General features: G+C 43.4%; 1 protein-coding gene across 8 annotated transcripts in view; it reads left to right on the top strand.

Annotated features, from left to right (window-relative positions):
• The first annotated feature begins 2,454 nt into the window (after positions 1-2,454).
• TERF2 (telomeric repeat binding factor 2) overlaps positions 2,455-20,261 on the top strand; it is a 32,610-nt gene continuing 14,803 nt past the window's right edge. For 4 of the 8 annotated variants that reach the window (XR_012429107.1, XM_065537392.1, XM_065537390.1 and 1 more), the window contains exons 1-6: positions 2,455-2,869; positions 2,977-3,072; positions 3,747-3,877; positions 16,265-16,351; positions 17,957-18,103; positions 20,151-20,257. Coding sequence is in view for 7 of the 8 variants with exons in the window: in XM_065537392.1 (XP_065393464.1) it covers positions 2,491-2,869; positions 2,977-3,072; positions 3,747-3,877; positions 16,265-16,351; positions 17,957-18,103; positions 20,151-20,257 (947 nt within the window). In the remaining variant the exon portion in view is untranslated. The remainder of the gene's footprint in view (positions 2,870-2,976; positions 3,073-3,746; positions 3,878-16,264; positions 16,352-17,956; positions 18,104-20,150; positions 20,258-20,261) is intronic. The other 4 variants (XM_074027509.1, XM_065537391.1, XM_074027510.1 and 1 more) reach the window with 2 other exon arrangements.

Raw genomic sequence — 20,261 nt, 5'->3', positions numbered from 1 at the left:
TGCCTAGAAAGTCTCCTACTCGCCTCTATCCAAAAAAAAAAAAAAAAAACAAACAAACCCTTATTTTTCTTTTATTTTTTCAAAATTAAGGTATGACTTACATAAAGTGCACAAATCATAAGTGTCCTGCTTGATGGATTTTCTCCTCATTTTTCAAAGTTCCATCATCCTCTGGTTATCCCAAAATCATTCTCTTTTTTTATCTACCACAAATACCCAACTGTCTCTTTAAGGGAACTTCTTTGAAAGCCATAAGTGCTTCCTGCTTTCCTGTAATCCCAGCTACTTGGGAGGCTGAGGCAGGAGAATCAATTGAACCTGGGAGACGAGGTTACAGTGAGCCAAGATCGCACCATTGCACTCCAGCCTGGGCGACAGGAGCAAAACTCCGACTCAAAAAAACAAACACAAACAAACAAACAAACAAAAAACAGCTTACACTTACTGAGCCCTTACCACAAGCTGAGCCCTTCACTAAAGGCATTAGAAATAGCAATTCATTGACTTTTCATATAATTTCCAAGAGGTACCTTCATTATTTGTGCTTGACAGATGTGGAAACAGAGGCACAGAGACAGTTAAGGGATTTGTTCAAGGTTACGCAGCTTGCAAGTAGAAGAGTTAGAATTGGCTGGGTGCAGTGGCTCACGCCTGTAATCTCAGCACTTTGGGAGGCCGAAGTGGGCAGATCACTTGAAGCCAGGAGTTCGAGACCAGCCTGGCCAACGTGGTGAAACCCCGTTTCTACTAAAAATACAAAAATTAGCCAGGCGTGGTGGCACACGTCTGTAATCCCAGCTACTCGGGAGGCTGAGGCAGGAGAATCACTTGAATCCGGGAGGCACAGGTTGCAGTGAGCCATGATCGTGCCACTGCACTCCAGCCTGGGCAACAGAACAAGACTGTCTCAGAAAGAAAACACAAAAGTTAGAATTGAAAGGCAAGTGATTTGGCACCAGGCACAGTAGCTCAACCCTGAAGTCCCCAGCATTTTAGGAGACCAAGGTGGGAGGAGTGCTTGAGGCCAGGAGTTTGAGACCAGCCTGGGCAACACGGCAAGACCCCTAACTCTACAAAAAAAATTTCAAATTACCCAGGCATGGTGGCACATGCTGGTAGTCTTAGCTACTTGGGAGGCTAAGCCAGGAGGATCACTTGAGCCCAGGAGTTCAAGGCTGCAGTGAGCATGATTGTGCCACTGCACTCTAACCTGCATTACAGAGTGAAACTGTCTCAAAAAAATTAAAATAAAGGCAGGTGATTTGGCTCCTGGTTAAGGCAAGCAGGCTGGAATGGAAAAGCAGCCATGATCACCAAAGATCAGTCAGACCTAGAGGCCTCTTCTCTCATCCTGGAATGTGTACCTCATGGAACTTCTGGCTTTCCAGGATACTATACATATTACGGTCTTGATATAATTAATTCAAAGGTTCAGCATGGGATTCACATCCTCAAGGACATGCCACCTGCCCTTCTGAGTTGTCTTTGAGTGGCCCCAAACTGGATCTTTGCTGGTTCCAGACTAGTGGGGCTGGTAGGACAATCTTTGAAGCTAGACCAGTTACTGGGCCTCTCAGGAAGAGGCACCCACAACCACCATCCTGAACTAAAGTCTGAGCTGGAGGTTCTCCATTTGGTCAAGTGCTGGTTGGTGAATTCCAAGAGTATCAGACATACCTGAAAGTGACTCAGACCCTCTATGGGACTATGGGTGGTCCTTTTGCTTATTTTTCTAATTGTTCTACAACAAAATGTGTTATTTTTGTGATTAGAAAGAGTATATGTCTAGAGGTTTCTGGGTTGCCAGGTGCATTCTATTTCTTGGTATCACTCTGGTCTTTGCTTTATAATTATAGTATTTGTTAAAATGCAAATTTGTTTAAAGACTTTCCTCTGTGCATGCTCTTTTCCACAATTTTCAAAGTGTTTAATAAGTTGCACATTTTTTTTTTCTTTCTTTTCTTTTTTTTGAGACGGAGTTTCGCTCTTGTTGCCCAGGTTGGAGTGCAATGGTGCGATCTCGGCTCACCGCAACCTCCGCCTCCTGGGTTCAAGCGATTCTCCTGCCTCAGCCTCCCGAGTAGCTGGGATTACAGGCATGCGCCACCACGCCGGCTAATTTTGTATTTTTAGTAGAGATGGGGTTTCTCCATGTTGGTCAGGTTGGTCTCGAACTCCCGACCTCAAGTGATCCACCCGCTTCAGCCTCCCAAAGTGCTGGGATTACAGGCGTGAGCCACCGAGCCCGACCTGTTTTTCAATCTCTAATACACTGTTCCGCGTCCCTAGCATAGTAGCTGTTTTCTGTAAATTCGGAGCCGAGTTGACTGCAAACCCCGCCGGGTTCACCGGCCTGGGCGGCGTGGACTTCAAGCTCCAGGAGGCATTGCGGCCGGCACATGGAGAACTACGGCGTCTGAGAAGGGGGCCAGGCCCTCCGGTCCTTTCCCTCCCAGAAGCCCGCGGGCGGCTCGGAACGCTGTTCCTATCATGGCCGCTGGAGCCGGGACGGCGGGCCCCGCTTCCGGCCCGGGCGTCGTGCGTGACCCGGCGGCGTCACAGCCGAGGAAGCGGCCCGGCCGGGAGGGCGGGGAGGGCGCGCGGCGATCGGACGCGATGGCGGGAGGAGGCGGGAGCAGCGACGGCAGCGGGCGGGCAGCTGGCAGGCGGGCGTCCCGCAGTAGCGGGCGGGCCCGGCGGGGGCGCCACGAGCCGGGGCTGGGGGGCCCGGCGGAGCGCGGCGCGGGGGAGGCACGGCTGGAAGAGGCAGTCAATCGCTGGGTGCTCAAGTTCTACTTCCACGAGGCGCTGCGGGCCTTTCGGGGTAGCCGGTACGGGGACTTCAGACAGATCCGGGACATCATGCAGGGTGAGGGCCGGGCCGGGGGAAGGGGGTTGGAGCGCCGGGGAAGGGGGTCGGGGGGCCCCGGGGGTCGGGACTGGGGGTCGCCCGGCCAACGATGTCTTCTTTCCCAGCTTTGCTCGTCAGGCCCTTGGGGAAGGAGCACACCGTGTCCCGATTGCTGCGGGTTATGCAGTGTCTGTCGCGCATTGAAGAAGGGGAAAATTTAGGTATGGCTATTTTTGTGTTCTTCTCTGGGCTTACTTGCGTAGGGTTTTGTTTTCAAACTTATATCTGGAACTGAAGGATTCCGGGTTAAAGTGCGATAGTTTCCATCAGTGTGGTCTTTTCCATTCTACGATGGGTCTGTTTTCTGGCTCTAGTTTTCTCCGGTTAAGGTTGTCTTGGCTGCTTTTCTCTGTTTTTTTTTTGTTTGTTTGTTTAAATCTTCTCCCACCTGTTCATTGCTCACCCCAACTTTGCTCATATCTAAAGTGAGTTATGTTCATGTGGACATCTTTTTTCCCCCATGGTAGAGTGTTTTTCAGAGTAGAAGTACATTTTTCCCCTCTGAATTTAACTTGAAAGCTATTTAACTGTTATCAGTTTCTTGCCACTCGTATCTGAGGAGGATGGGTGTATTCTGAATTTGAGAGGTAAATGCATGTATTTAAAAGTAATTTTTTTGCCTGTCTTGACAGGTGTTAAAAAATGGTCACGTTAAATTCATTGATTTGAATTTGGACCCTTATCGTGTATGTCAACCTGTAGCAAATGTGTCAAAATACTAGATGCAAATCTTACCATATCTGCATGCTCCATTTCCATAAGTATATATAATTTTTGGACATAACTTTTTTGCTCTTAGAAAAGAGCTTAAAATGGAAACTGTGCTTTGTCCTAGACTGTTCCTTTGATATGGAGGCTGAGCTCACACCACTGGAATCAGCTATCAATGTGTTGGAGATGATTAAAACGGAATTTACCCTGACAGAAGCAGTGGTCGAATCCAGTAGAAAACTGGTCAAGGAGGCTGTAAGGCTCTATTTTTATTTCTTTTTTGTTTGACCAAAAATCAGGGGTCTTTGAGGATACAGCCCTTACTCTTTCCTGTGTGGGGTAGAGGAAAACAGGAATGGGGAGAGATTGAGCAAGCAAGAAAGCACACACACACAGACGTTATCTCTTCAGGTGTCCCCTTTCCCACCCAGGCGTGGGAAGTAATGGCAGGTGCTCAGCTTTTGTGATTTGGGTGGTCTTCCTTGTGGCTTTGGCATTGAAGCACTGACGTTTTGGAGGTTATTGCACCATTCGGGAGCACTCTGCAAGAGCCTTAAGTAACTCTGGCCTAGGGTTTGGTCACCCTTGTTTATAATAAACCAAAGAGATAAGCGGGGCCTTGGAAAATGTGGTACTGACTTTGAGTTCTTTCTGTCTGCAGAAAGGGGCTTAGAGAATTTCCCTTTTGAACAGAAAGATTAGAATCAGAGGTGCTGAGATAATGAGCCAGCTAGCAAAATAGTAATGGTAGAAGAATGATAGAAGGTTGGCACACGCAGTGTTCTTGAATTCAAGAAAAAAGCTAATGGAGTGTCTAGGAATTTGGGATTGTCACTGTGTTGTGGCTCAGGTAGCTTCAAACGGTAGAACTTATTTTAATTTAAAACATAAAAGTGGCTGTGGGAACCAGTCAGAAAAAGACTTTTGTTCCCCCAAAACCAAGGCTGGGGGGTGTGGAAGCACATGCACGGGTGAAGATGGAAAACATCAGCTAAGCATTGCCCTAGTGGTAGAAAATAGGGAAATGGTTAAGAAAAGAGCACCCCTAAAAGGATGGAATCCCAAAGATGGGGGTGGGGTAGGAAGAGAAAACCTTGCTTAGCAAGGAAGACCTTCTGTCTCTTGGCTGTGTACAAAGTACTTGGGTATCCTATTGAAAAACAACTAGTGTGCATGAGGTGCACATAGTTTATTTATTCAATTAAGGACCTTGGGCAGATACTACTTTTGGTCTTGTAAAAAATGCTTAGATATTAGTCATTTCCAAAGAAGAATAATTCCAAGAATACATTTTTGGTATAGGAAATTCAAGTTTGGGTTTGGGGAGCATATGCCAGAAAAGACATTATCAAGGGAGGAGAAATTCATGCCTGCTTTCAGAATGGTTAAGGATCTTTTGAATGGGTACCTGTTCAGAGTAATTCATTTAACTTCTATTAAGTACAGATTGAGTATCCCTCATCCAAAATGCTTGGGACCAGAAGCGTTTTGGATTTCAGATTTTTTTCAGATTTTGGAATATTTGCATTAAATTTAGGTTGAGCATCCCAAATCCAAAAATCTGAAATCCAAATGCCCTCAAATCTGAAACTTTTTGAGTGCCAACATGGTGCTCAAAGGAAATGCTCATTGGAGCATTGCAGATTTTGGATTTTCAGATTTAGGATGCTCAACCTGTAGCAACTCCTTTAGACTCAAAGGCTGTAGATTTGCCATCTGGCCCCTCTTCTGGAAGAGTCTTTGTGGGCTTTCATCTTTCAGCTGCATATTTTTTATTATTATTATTTATGCTCATAGATCTCCTTATTTGGGTGGTTTATTAGGAAAAATCTATTAGAAAAATCTAAGCTCTCTTAAAGTAGTCAACCATTTTCTTATGTTGACTGTTCTGCTTTTCCAATCTCCACCGGGTACTAGATCTTATGCTTATTGTTACTGCAGCGTAACAAATTACTCCAAGACTAAGCAGCTCAAAACAGTTAATATTATCTTTCAATTTCTGAGGATCAGGAGTCTGTTAGTGGTTTAACTAAGTGGTTCTGGCTCAGGGTTTCTCATGAGGTTACAGTCAAGCTGTCAGCTAGGTTTGCAGTTATTTCAAGACTCAACTGCTTCCATACTCACATAGTTGTTAACAAGACTCACTTTCTTACTGGCTGTTGGCTAGACACTTCAGCTCCTGGCCTCTCCACAGATGGGGCTGCTTGCAACATGGCAGCTTTTTTTCCCTAGAGCAAATCACGCAAGAGAGCAAGACCCCAAGGGTGAAGCCGCATTCTTGTATAGTCTAATCTTGGAAGTGACACATTGTCTCTTCTGCCATATGCTCTTGGTCATACAGACTAGACTCACTCTGATAGTGTGTGTGAATGGGACTCCGCAAGAGGTGAGGCACATTGGGGGCTGCCTTTGAGGTTGGCAAACACAATTACCTTGATCTCCTAGTTGTTAAATGATATTATTTTATCCACCTCTTCAATTTACTTTGTAAAAGTTTCTCATTTAGCGTCACAGAACCTGTTAATGGTCATCCTTGGGAAAATTCCACAGACACCTAGGTTCAGTGAGCCTTGTTGATGCATTTAAGCTTTGTAAAGTGCCAACACAATTTGTTTAAAAGTATATTGAATCTTTCACAAAATTTATCAAGTAAGTTATTTGTTAAGTTAGAACTCTCAGTGCATGGTCTAGGGATCTCTGGAGGTCCCCAGGACCCTTTCAGAGAGGCCATGAGTTCAAAACTTTTCATAAACAGAACCACAACATTATTTGACTTTTTCAGTGCATTGGCATTTGCATCGATGGTGCAAAAAGCAAGGATGAGTAAAATGGGTGATTCCTTAGCATGATCAAGATGATAGTAATTGTACTAGTAGTCATTGTATTCTTCACTGCCACAATTTTTTAAAAACTACCGATTTTAATTAGGAATGTTAGTCACAGTTGGCTGGGCGCAGTGGCTCATGCCTGTAATCCCAGTGCTTTGGGAGGCTGAGGCGGGTGGATCACGAGGTCAGGAGATCGAGACCATCCTGGCTAACGTGGTGAAACCCCATCTCTACTAAAAAGAGATGTGGTGGCGGGCATCTGTAGTCCCAGCTATTCTGGAGGCTGAGGCAGGAGAATGGCGTGAACCTGGGAGGCGGAGCTTGCAGTGATCCGAGATCACGCCATTGCACTCCAGCCTGGGCAACAGAGTGAGACTCTGTCTGAAAAACAAAACAAAACAAAACACGGAGTGTTAGTCACAGTTGTTTAAAAGCCCAGAACTCCCATTACAATTTTTTTTTTTAAAAGAAAAAATGTCTTTGGTAAAGCAGCAAAAACTGGATTATTTTTATTAACTCTGGAGGCATGAGTAAACATCTTTTCAGTATTTTGTGTGATGAAGTAGAAAGTATGGGCCAGGTGCAGTAGCTTATACCTGTAATCCCAGCACTTTGGGAGGCTGATGTGAGCGGATTGCTTGAGCCTAGGAGTTCCAGACCAGCCTGGGTAACATAGTGAAACCCTGTCTCTACAAAAATACAAAAAAATAGCCAGGTGTGGTGGTGTGCACCTGTGGTGCCAGCTACTTGGGAAGCTGAGGCAGAAGGATCGCCTGAGCCCGGGAGGTGGAGGTTGCAGTAAGCTGATACCACACCACTGTACTCGAGCCTGGACAACAGACTGAAGACCCTGTCAAAAAAAAAAAAAAAAAAGGAAGTATGCCTAAAATGTTTCTGCCACATACCAAAACATGATGGTTACCAGGAAAAGTACTTGTGTCATTATTAGAGTTGCATGCTGAGCTAGCTGCTTTTTTTGTGGAATACTATTTTACCTGAAAGAACAACTGACAAATTACAGTTGTTCACACTTGGGTATTTGGCAGTCATTTTCTTGAGAATGAGTAAAGCAAACCTGTCACATAAAACAAGTGACAGTATTTGTTGCCAATGATAAAGTTTAAGCTTTCAAGTGAAAAATAGAATTTTGGAAAACTTGTATTCGTGTGCTTGATAGCTTCCCAATACTTAGTCTTTTCTGAAGATTGGTAATATTAACAACTGACATTTAAAAAATATTTTTAGGCTGGGCACGGTGGCTCACACCTGTAATCCCAGCACTTTGGGAGGCCAAGGTGGGTAGATCACCTGAGGTCAGGAGTTCGAGACCAGACTGGCCAACATGGTGAAACCTCATTTCTACTAAAAATACAAAAAAAAATTAGCCAGGCATGGTGATAGGCACCTGTAATCCCAGCTACTCGGGAGACTGAGGCAGGAGAATTGCTTGAACCCGGGAGTGGCAGGTTGCCATGAGCCGAGATCGTGTCACTGCACTCCAGACTGGGCGACAGTAAAACTTCAGCTCAGAAAACAAAAAAGATTTAATGAATGTGCCAACATTTGAAGATCTTCGTAACTCAGTGAACCAGTATTTTCCAGATGACCAATGCATGCTATTACAAAATCATTCATAGACGAAAGATCTATTTAAACTACAAGATAACTGATGGATTTATTTTTTTTTTTTTTTTTTTGTTTTGAGATGGCGTCTCTCTCTGTCGCCTAGGCTGGAGTACAGTGGCACGATCTCAGCTCACTGCAAGCTCTACCTCCTGGGTTCAAGCAGTTCTCCACCTCAGCCTCCTGAGTAGGTAGCTGTGATTACAGGTGTCCACCACCACACCTGGCTAAGTTTTGTATTTTTAGTAGAGATGGGGTTTCACCATCTTGGCCAGGCTGGTCTTGAACTCCTGACCTCATGATCTACCCACCTTGACCTCCCAAAGTGCTGGGATTACAGGAGTGAGCCACCACGCCCGGCTGACTGATGAATTTTAATGTGACAGATTAAGAAAAGTTTACTTACTATGGTTTTGTGTAGAATCAAACAAGAGTAGCCACAGTTTTCTGAAAAAACTATTAAAGTACTCCTCCATTTTCAACTTCGTATGTGTATAAAACCAGATTTTTTAAAATGCCCACGGGTGGGGCATGGTGGCTCACGCCTGTAATCTCAGCAGTTTGGGAGGCTAAGATCGGTGGATTACTTGAGGTCAGAAGTTTGAGACCACACTGGCCAATATGGTGAACCCTGTCACTACTAAAAATGCAAAAATTAGCCAGGTGTAGTGGCACGAGTCTGTAATCCCAGCCACTCGGGAGGCTGAGGCATGAAAATCGCTTGAACCCAGGAGGTGGGGAGGCTGCATTGAGCTGAGATCACACCACTGCGCTCCAGCCTGGGCGACAGAGCAAAACTTTGTCTCAAAAAAAAAAAAAACAAAAAAAACCCTCTACCGAAACAACACATCCCAACAGATTGAGTACAGAAGCAGTTATGAGAATCTAGCTATCTTCTATATTAAACCAGATATTAAAGAGATTTTCAAAATGAAAAACAATGCTACTCTTCTCATTAAACTTTTATCTTAGTAAATGCCGTAATTTTTCATGAAGTGTTATTTATGTTACCCTGTAATGAGTTTATTGTTATTTTTTAATGAATTAATAAATATTTTAAATTTTCTGTTTTATGTTTCTAATACAGTGAATATCAACTAATATAACCTACATAAACAGAAAGCTCTTTGAAGGTCTGCATTAACATTTTAAGAGGAATATAAAAGAATCCTGAGACCAAAAATTTGAGACCTGCTTTTGCAAGCTGTTAATTATATCAAGACTATATTTGTTTTCTCTTCATAACTAAAGGAGAGATTGATCAGTTAGGTTTCTTTGGAGGACAAGGGATAGCAACACATGTAGCATGTCCGTGAAGCATTTACTTGTTGCTTTTTACCGTGCAGTATTCTCCCCTGCACCTTTGGCAACAGCAGCTTGATGTTCTTTGGGGGCCTTACCCCATTTGGGTTGCTTGTATATCAGATACACTCTTTTAGAACTTTAATTTTTGAAACAAAAATATTTGTTGAGGCTTTTTTATTTTATTTTATTTTTTTATTTTTTTGAGACGGAGTCTCGCTCTGTCGCCCAGGCTGGAGTGCAGTGGCTGGATCTCAGCTCACTGCAAGCTCCGCCTCCCGGGTTCACGCCATTCTCCTGCCTCAGCCTCCCGAGTATCCGGGACTACAGGCGCCTGCCACCGCGCCCGGCTAGTTTTTTTTGTATATTTTTAGTAGAGATGGGGTTTCACCATGTTAGCCAGGATGGTCTCGATCTCCTGACCTTGTGATCCGCCCGTCTCGGCCTCCCAAAGTGCAGGGATTACAGGCTTGAGCCACCGCGCCCGGCCTTGTTGAGGCTTTTTAAACATTGCTACTTCCCAAAACAGCCTTGCTTCTTTTTGCATCTTTTCTTTATTCTTCAGTTCTGTGAGTTTTGGTCTTCTCTTCCTCTGTTAATATATGTGCTTTCTGGCATTTCTTCCCAACATAAACCTACCTCACTTATTTTGAAAATCTTTTATTTAACTTACCCAGAGACCACTGATCTTGCTTATACCCTAAAAACCTTAACAAATACGTAAGAGAAGAAGCTATACTTACTCTTTTTTTCTTTTTTTTGAGACAGAGTCTCACTCTTTTGCCCAGACTGGAGTGCAGTGGTGTAATCTTGGCTCAGTGCAAGCTCTGTCTCCTGGGTTCACACCATTCTCCTGCCTCAGTCTCCCAAGTTGCTGGGACTACAGGCGCCCGCCACCACACCCGGCTAATTTTTTTGTATTTTTAGTAGAGACGGGGTTTCACCGTGTTAACCAGGATGGTCTCGATGTCCTGACCTCGTGATCCCCCCGCCTCGGCTGGGATTACAGGCGTGAGCTACCGCGCCCGGCCTGAAGCTATACTTATTTCTGAGAACTGCCAGGTGAAAAAGCAGTGATTCATCTTTTTAAATTTTTTCCCCCACAGGAAACTAATACATAGTTTTAAAAGATAAGCTCATAGCACAACCTTTGAAGCAGACTTCTACATTTCAATTTGAAAGCATTCATATTTCCTTTCTTGTTTCACACATTAAATATAGAAGGATATGTGTTCCAATTCTGGGGAACATAGAGTAAACATACTCTCTTCTATCTCTCCCTCTTAATGTAATTATAAGTCTTGGACAGAATGCATGGAGTAGCTATCTGAGGATTCTATCTGGAAATAGGCATATGGGGAAGGATTTGAAGTTCCACCAAACCAGTGATGAATAGTTTACCATTTTTTCCTTCTCTGGTATCACCCAGCCCAGACTCAAAGGCAGTCTGAAACCTGGAAATGCACTCCAGATGTGAATGGAAAGAGCACCAAGAGAAGCTTTCTCTTTCTGGTCTGAGGGGCAAGGAGGGATCTCTTAAGGGTCAGAGATGGTGAAAGAAATCCCAATTTTTTCTCTTTTTTCCCTTCTTTCTTGCCCTGGCCCCCAGGCGGTACTATCCTGGTGGCAGCAGCTGCCTAGCAATGACAGTGGCAACAGTGAAGGCACCTAAAAGTGAAGGAGAAGAACTCTTTTTCTCACCAAAGGGGCTGTGATCCCCAGAACATGGAACAAATTCCATAGCCTTCTTCCACTGTCTGTCCTGCTGCTTGGCCCTGGATGCAGATGCAGTTAGAGTGTGACAGAGTGGGGAAAACCAAAGTCCAGGAATGCAAGGCTGCTTCACTATATTTGAAAATCAATCAGTGTAGTCCACCATATTAAGAGAAAAACTGTATGATCATATAAATTGATGCTGAAATTGACAAAATTCAACATTAGTTCATGATAAAAACACTTAGCAAACTAGGAATGAAGGGAACTTCCTCAACCTGATAAAAGGTGTCTACAAAAAGCCCACAGCTAATGTTCTTAATGGTAAAAATTGGAGTGCTCACCACTTGTATTCAACATCATACTGAAAGACCTAACCAGTGCAATAAGGCAAGGATGAAAAAGCGTACAGAATGGAGCGGAAATAATAAAATTATTTCTTTTTGCAGATGGCAGGACTATGTAGAAATCCCATGAAGTAAAAAAAAAAAAAATATCCTGTAAGTTTAGCAAGATCAACCCAAAAATCAGTCATACATCACATGAAAACAGCATTTTAAAGTAAAAAAGGAAAAGTCAGTCATATTTCCATATACTAGCAGTGAACAATTCAAGATGACATTACCAAAACAATGCCATTTACAATGGCTCCAAAACAGAAAGAAAAATAAATACATGTAAGTCTAGCAAAATGTGAAGGAACTGTATGTGGAAAATTGTAAAATGCTGATGAAAGTAAGGCCAGGCATGGTGGCTCACACCTGTAATCCCAGCACTTTGGGAGGCTGAGGTGGGCAGATCATGAGGTCAAGAGATTGAGACCATCCTGGCCAACACGATGAAACCCCGTCTCTACTAAAAATACAAAAATTAGCTGGGTGTGGTGGTGTGCGCCTGTAGTCCCAGCTACTTGGAAAGCTGAGGTGGGAGAATCGCTTAAACCTGGGAGGTGGAGGTTGCAGTGAGCTGAGATTGCGCCAGTGCACTTCAGTGTGGTGACAGAGCAAGACTTCATCTCAAAAAAGAAAAAAAAAAGAAATTAAGAACAAATGGAAAGACAGACCATGTTCATGGATTGGAAGACATGAATTAAGATGTCGCTTATCTCCCATTGATCTATGGAGTTAATACAATTCTAGTCACAATCTCAGCAGGATTTTCTTTTGGTTTTTGAGATGGAGTCTTGCTCTGTTGCCCACGTTGGAGTGCAGTGGCACAATCTCAGCTCACAGCAACCTCCATCTCCTAGGTTCAAGCGATTCTCATGCTTCAGCCTCCTGAGGAGCTGGGTTTACAGGTGCGTCCCTTGACACCTGGCTAATTTTTGTGTGTTTTTGTAGAGATGGGGTTTCACCATGTTGGCCAGGCTGGTCTCAAACTCCCAACCTCAGGCGATCCGCCCGCCTCGGCCTCCCAAAGTGCTGGGATTACAGGCATGAGCCGTCACACCCGGCCTAGCAGGATTTTCTTTTCTTTTCGAGACGGAGCCTTGCACTGTTGCCGAGGCTGGAGTGCAGTGGCGCGATCTCAGCTCACTGTAAGCTCCACCTCCTGGGTTCACGCCATTCTTCTGCCTCAGCCACCTGAGTAGGCGGGACTACAGGCGCCTGCCACCATGCCCAGCTAATTTTTTTTTTTTTTTTGTATTTTTAGTAGAGACAGGATTTCACCGTGTTAGCTAGAATGGTCTTGATCTCCTGACCTCATGATCCACCCACCTCGGCCTCCTAAAGTGCTTGCTGGGATTACACATGTGAGCCACTGCACCCGGCCAGGATTTTCTTTCTTTTCTTTGTGTGTGTGTGTGTTTTTTTTTTTTTTAAATGAGACAAGGTCTCGCTCTGTCATCCGGGCTGGAAGGCAGTGGCATGATCATGGCTCACTGCAGCCTCCACCTCCTGGGCTCAGGTGCTCTTCCCACTTTACCCTCTAGAGTAACTGAGACCACAGGCATGTGCCACTTTGCCTGGCTAATTTTTTTTGTTTTTGGTAACGATGGAGTCTCCCTATGTTCCCATGTTGCGCAGTCTGGCCTTGAACACCTGGGCTCAAGTGATGTTCCCACCTCAACCTTCCAAAGTGCTGGGATTACAGATTTGAGCCACCCTGTCTGGCCTCAGCATGATTTTCTATAGATACAGAATGACTGATTCTAAAATTTGTATGGAAAGGCAAAGGAATTAAAATAACCAAAAAGTGTTATATTGAAAAGTTGAACTCATACTACCCAATTTTAAGAATTATAAGAAAGTTACAGTTACTTAGGACTATAGAGATTAGTGGAACAGAAGAGAGCATGTAAAAACAGACCCACACAAATATGACTAATTGATTTTTGACAAAGATGTGAAAGCTATTCAATGGGAAAAGGATAGTCTTTTCAACAAATGTTGTTGAAACAATTGAATGTCCATATGCAGAAATGAACTTTGACGGTAAGCTCAGATCTTGTACAAAAATTCACTCAAAATTATAATCTACATGTAAAATGTGAAACCATAAAACTTAGAGGAAACATGAAGGAATCTTTATGTCCTGGAGTTAGACAAAAAAATCTTAGATAAGAATTTAAAAACATTCCTAAGAAGAAAAATTGATATATAGGACTTAATCAAAATTTTAAACTTTTGCTCTGAGAAAAACACTGCTAAGAGCATGGAAAAGCAACCTATAGGTTGGGAGAAAATATTTACAAATCACGCCTGACAAAGAACTGGTATCCAGAATGTACCAGAGCTCTCAAAAGAAATGAGCCTATACAACCCTAGTTTTAAGTGGGCAAAAGGCTCACCAAGAAGAATACAGATGGCAAAAAAAAAAGTTACATGAAAAGATGTTCAACATTATTTATTCATTAAGGAAATACAAATTAAAACCACAGTAGATTCAAATACCGATTAGAATGGTTGAATTTTAAAAAATACCGATAGTGGGACCTGGTGTCACATGCCTGTAATCCCTGCTACTTGGGTACCTGAGGTGGGAGGATTGCTTGAGGCCAAGAGTTTGAGTTCAGCCTAGGTGATATAGACCCTATCTCAAGAAAAATCAATAAAAAAATACTAACTAAAAAGTGCTAGTTCCATGTTTCAAAACATCATGTTGTACATAAGTATGTACACTTTTTGTTTGTTTTTTAAATAGAGATGGGATCTCACTATGTTGCCCATGCTGGACTTGAACTCTGGGGCTCAAATGATCCTCCTACCTTGGCCTTTTGAAGTGCTGAGATCATAGGCGTGAGCCACCACACTCAGCCTGTGTTTTAAAAAGCACTAGTGAGGATGTGGAACAACTGGAACTCTCATACATTGCTGATGGGAATGCGAAATGATACAGCTACTCCAGAAAGTAGTTTGGCCATTTCTCATTAACATATTTTCCATAAGACGATGCAATCCTATTCTTGGGTATTTACCTTAGAGAAATGAGAAGTTCTATTCATATCAAAACCTGTACATGAATGTTTTAGCATCTTTATTTATAATAACCATAAATTGCAGACATCTCAAGTGTCCTTCAGTGGATTAATGTATAAACTATAGTACATTCATGGAATGGAATACTGCTCAACAACAAGAAAAAGTGAACTATTGACAGTGCACCAACATGGATGGACCTTAAAGGCATTATACAACGTGAAAGGAGCCAAGCTCAAGGCTACATCCTTTAAAAAAAAGTCCTACATACTTATGGGTTTTTTGTTGTTGTTTTTTGAGACGGAGTCTCTCTTGCCCAGGCTGGAGTGCAGTGGTGCAATCTCGGCTCACTGCAGCCCCAATCTCCCAGACCAAAGTGATGCTCCTACCTCAGCCTCCTGAGTAGCTGGGACCACAGGCACACACCAAGATGCCTGGCTAGGTGGTTTTTTTTGGAGGGAGAGACAGGGTCTCCCTGTGTTCCCCAGGCTGGTCTCGAACTCCTGAGCTCAAGTGATCCTCCCACCTTGGCCTACCAAAGTGTGGGAATACAGTTGTACAGTTGTAAGCTACCACACCCAGCCGGCTTGCCTTTTTTTGTATAGTGGTCTTTTTAAAGAATCTGTATCTCAGACAGGATTTGAGGTAGCTGCTTTATTCTATCATATAACTTCAGATACTCCCAATTTTTTCTTGGCTCTTCTAATTTTTAAAAATGTTCCTGTGTATTATAACTTCCTTGTAAGTGTTCAGTCACTGTTATTTTTCCTCTGTATATTCTCTTGAGGTTTCTTTATGGAAGGACTCTTCTTTCTCTCTGTGACTGATGACACCTTATCTTACCTGGAACTTTGCCCTTTTTATTTGCTGCTTGTGAATGACCTGGGTTTGTTGGCTTCAGTAGTTCCCTAGGTGCTTTAATTGAAGTTGCCAGCTGGGGTTTATGGTAGTAAGGGGTTGTCCTTTCATTCTCCTACAGAACTGGCCTCAGGCCTTTCCAGAATGGAACTAGCAGAACTCTGTGGTCAGCAAATCCCTTTTTTTCCCCCTACACTATATCCTCCCTCCCTCATCCCCCCTTTGCTTTAAAGCTTTTGCATCCAAAAAGAACAGAATCAATTGTTCTGGGGACCTGAAATTACTGGGACCTAGAATGACTCCTGTCCATTGCGTCTTTCCTCAGGAGGCGCTATTGAAATTGGTTAAATGGTCTGTAATCCAGGGGATCAGATTTTGCTCTATCAGCCATGTAACAAAAGCCATTGTATTGTTGAAAAGCGACTCCCTTACAAGCAGAAAGAGACAGCTTCCAGTGGTTCACAACACTTGAACAATAATTGTTAGGTAGTTTTTTGGTTTTTTTTGAGACAGAGTTTCGCTCTTGTTGCCCATACTGGAGTGCAGTGGCGTGATCTCGGCTTACTGCAACCTCCACATCCCGGGTTCAAACAATTCTGCTTCAGCCTCCCAAGTAGCTGGGATTACAGGCATGCGCCTCCACACCCAGAAAATTTTGTATTTTCAGTAGAGTTGGGGTTTCTCCATGTTGGTCAGGCTGGTCTCGAACTCCCGACCTCAGATGATCCACCCGCCTTGGCCTCCCAAAGTGCTGGGATTACAGATGTGAGCCACCGTGCCTGGCTTAATAATTGTTAGTTTTTAAGTACAGGAATTTGGTACAATGTGAGAGAATGTTTGATATTCTGATTACACCTGTCATTACAAAAGTAAAAAAAGGTTTTTCCCCTCCTTTTTAGGCTGTCATTATTTGTATCAAAAACAAAGAATTTGAAAAGGCTTCAAAAATTTTGAAAAAACATATGTCCAAGGACCCCACAACTCAGGTAAATTTGATACATTTTTGCTCCTGTGACTTACATCCATCTCATTGCTTTTTGTGGGAAAACAAGGAAAGGGTTCTTGGTCAGGAATATTACCTAAATAGTCTCCTTTCAGCATGTAACACCTGCAGCGAGTTACCTTTTATATCCAAGATAACTCACTGTAAGATTGTTTTTGTTAGAGAAATTTACATAAATTCTTCACTTGCCTCATTTCTGTCTGGTTCATAACAGACCATTGATTTAAATGATCAGTACCGGGTATGAAGCTGACAAATGTTGTAATGCTTCTAACTTTATTTACATTAAATGTTGATCCTGCAGATGTGAGGAAGCTTCTCTGGTGAGGACATAGCACCTGTTTCCTGGTGTCAACAGTTCTGTTGGTCCCCTGCTTTTATTTTTTCTTCTTCCTTTTTATTCATTTAAAAAATTTTTTTGAGGCAGAGTCTCACTCTGTTGCTCAGGCTGGGGTGCAGTGGTGCAATTATAGTTCACTGCAGCCTCAACTTCCTGAGCTCAAGCAGTTCTTCCACCTCATCCTCCCCAGTAGCTGGGTTCACAGCTGCATGCCACCACACATGGCTAATTTTTAAAATTTTTTGTAGAGACAACGTCTCTTTATGTTGCCCAGGCTGGTCTGGATCTCCTGAGCTCAAGTGATCCTGCCACCTCGGCCTCCCAGAGTGCTGGGATTACATGAATCATCATGCCCAACCATTTCTTCTATATACTTTTTTTTTTTTTTTTTGATGGAGTCTTGCTCTGTTGCCCAGGCTGGAGTACAGTGGCTCAATCTTGGCTCACTGCAACTTCCACCTCCCAGGTTCAAGCAGTTCTCTTGCCTCAGCCTCTGGAGTAGCTGGGATTACAGGCGTGTGCCTTCATGCTGGGCTAATTTTTTTGTGTTTTTAGTAGAGACGGGATTTTAGCATGTTGGCCAGGCTGGTCTCAGACTCCTGACCTCAAGTGATCCGCCTGTCTCGACCTCCCAAAGTGCTGGGATTACAGGCGTAAGCCACTGCACCTGGCCTCTATATAAATTTAAATTTCATTATTTGAAAAGGTAATACATGTACATAATACAGAATTCAAAAGGTATAACAAAAGAGTTTGGTGAAAATTCTCTCATCTCTGACCCTCGGCCATCTTCTTCCCTTCACAGGCAACCGGTTTCTTTTTTTTTTTTTTCTTTTATCCTTTCAAAGATCCTCTATGCATGTGCAAACAAATTGTGTGTGTGTGTGTATACAGACATCCACATATATCCATTTTCCCCATTCTCATACACATGATAGCATATCCTACACACTAATGTGAACACTTTTCTAAATTGCTTTTTTCACTTAATATTATATCTTGGAATAATTCTGTGTTAGCACATAAGGAACTTCTTCATCTGTTTTTTATAGCTGCATAGTAACCCGCTGTGGCTGAACCTGATTTATTGACCAATCCTTTGTGTTGGGCTTCCCTTCCTGTATGTGTGCCAGTGATTTGCATTGACGGCATTGCAGAAGTTCTCATAGTGTCTGTCTCACCTCATCATCATTGAATTTTTACTGGAGTTCTGCTTTCTCATGTTGCAAATATCGGTCCATTGTGTAGAAGCTGAGAAATGATCTCCTGAATATTATTCGAGAAAAGAACTTGGCCCATCCTGTCATCCAGAACTTTTCCTACGAGACCTTCCAGCAGAAGATGCTGCGCTTCCTGGAGAGCCACCTGGATGACGCTGAGCCCTACCTCCTCACGGTGCGCCTTGGCCCTTCTCCCATAACCATGGTGTGCCCTTGAGGATGTGCAGGGAATCAGAATATCTGAAGTGAAAAGAGTTAATGTGTGAAAAAGACATTGAATTGTGTGCACTAGCTTTCTTAATTAAATGCCTTAAAAATGCAAAAGCAGTCCTGGCACAATGGCTCACGCCTGTAATCCCAGCACTTTGGGAGGCCCAAGTGGGTGGATCACCTGAGGTCAGGAGTTCGAGAACAACCTGAACAACATGGTGAAACCCCATCTCTACTAAAAATATAAAAATTAGCTGGGCGTGGTAGCAGGCACCTGTAATCCCAGCTACTTTGGAAGCTGAGGCAGGAGAATCGCTTGAACCCAAGAGATGGAGATTGCAGTGAGCCAAGATTGCACCATTGCACTCCAGCCTGGGCAACAGAGTGAGATTCCGTCTCAAAAAATAAATAAATAAAAATACAAAAGCACAGATACTGGCAGAGGCAAATGGAACACACCTGGTCTCCCTCCTCTGTCGTTTTTATCTCCTTTATACATGATTAATCTGCCATGGCTGAAGGAGAACATTCGCTTACAATCGATGGTGGTTCCCAAAGGCAATGACTTGTGAACTAAGTTTGGAGGAAGAGTGGTTTGGTAGATATGGTACGATGGAGTTGCTAACAGGAAGAAGGTACGGTGTAGAGAAAGGTGTCACTGAAAGTATAAGGTCAAAAGAAGCCAAATGAAAACATTCTTTAATTGGATCAAAGAGATAAAAGAATGGAAGCAGTGAGGCTCAGGACAGCATAGGGAAGAACTAGACCCAGGCTGTCACAGATGGGAGGCTGTGATGAAGGAACACTGAGTGAGAGTGGTTTTGTTTTGTTTTTGAAACCAGGACTTTGGCTGAGGGCAGTGGTTCACACCTGTAATCCCAGCACTTTGGGAGGCCAGGGCGGGCAGGTTGCTTGAGCTCAGGAGTTCAAGACCAACCTGGGCAACATGGTGAAACCAAGTGGGAAGATCACTTGAGGCTGCCGGTGAGGTGTGGTCGTGCCACTGCACTTCAGCCTGGGCAAAAGAAACCAGGACTTTGAGAATGTGGAAAATATTCTGTTTCATAACAGATCTGCCAGGCCCATATTAGGGTAGTGTTCATGATCTTAGCAGTCGTTTGGCAAATCTCAGATTATTTATAAGCAGGTAGTTTGGGGTATTCAGGGAGCAGGTGTCAAGATAGTTGAGCCTGGCCTAGGGTCCTTTCCTTTCCATTCCAGGTAACTGGAAAATATCCTGCTGCTGTCTGTGTGTGGACAGAACTCTTAGCTTTTAGGATACCACATATTACAGATAAACAACTGAAACTGAATGACACTGGACTGATTGGAAATGTCTAAAACTTAAGCCAAGGGAGACAGATGAACAGATGGAGTTAGAGCAAGGTTAGCCTACTCAGGGCTCTTTGTGTTATATAGATAAGGATTCTCAAACAGTTGTTAATAAGACAACACATTTGTAGAAACAGTTATAAAAAATTCTATACACAAACTGGAATATATTAGTGTAAGCATGTATTGCCAGGCATGGTGGCTCATGCCTATAATCCCAGCACTTTGGGAGGCCGAGGCGGGCAGATCACTTGAGGTCAGGAGTTCGAGGCTAGCCCGGCCAACATGATGAAACCCCGTCTCTACTAAAATACAGAAATTAACCGGACATGGTGGTGGCCACCTATAATCCCAGCTACTTGGGAGGCTGAGATGGGAGAATCGCTTGAACCCAGGAGGTGGAGGTTGCAGTGAGCGGAGATCGCACCACTGTACTGCAGCCTGGGCAACAGAGCAAGACTCCCTCTCAAAAAAAATTTATTAGTTATCTTAAGTTTGAATAAAAAAAGCTTGATTTATAAGTCTTATAAGTTCTCTCCTATTTTATGTCCTTCGTTTTATACCTAGATTGGATTTGTAAGTGAACTTGTTTGCATATTGAGTATATTCTTGGTGAAAGAAGCAGAGAATTAATGCAATTCTGTGGCCTCTTCTTCCTGATGACATCCTTCCTTTCCCAGATGGCCAAAAAGGCTTTGAAATCTGAGTCCGCTGCCTCAAGTCCAGGGAAGGAAGATAAACAGCCAGCACCAGGGCCTGTGGAAAAGCCACCCAGAGAACCCACAAGGTAA

The sequence above is a fragment of the Macaca fascicularis genome, chromosome 20, assembly GCF_037993035.2.
Source record: "Macaca fascicularis isolate 582-1 chromosome 20, T2T-MFA8v1.1".
NCBI classification, from domain to species: domain Eukaryota; kingdom Metazoa; phylum Chordata; class Mammalia; order Primates; family Cercopithecidae; genus Macaca; species Macaca fascicularis.
This window is presented reverse-complemented; position numbering and strand designations above follow the sequence as displayed.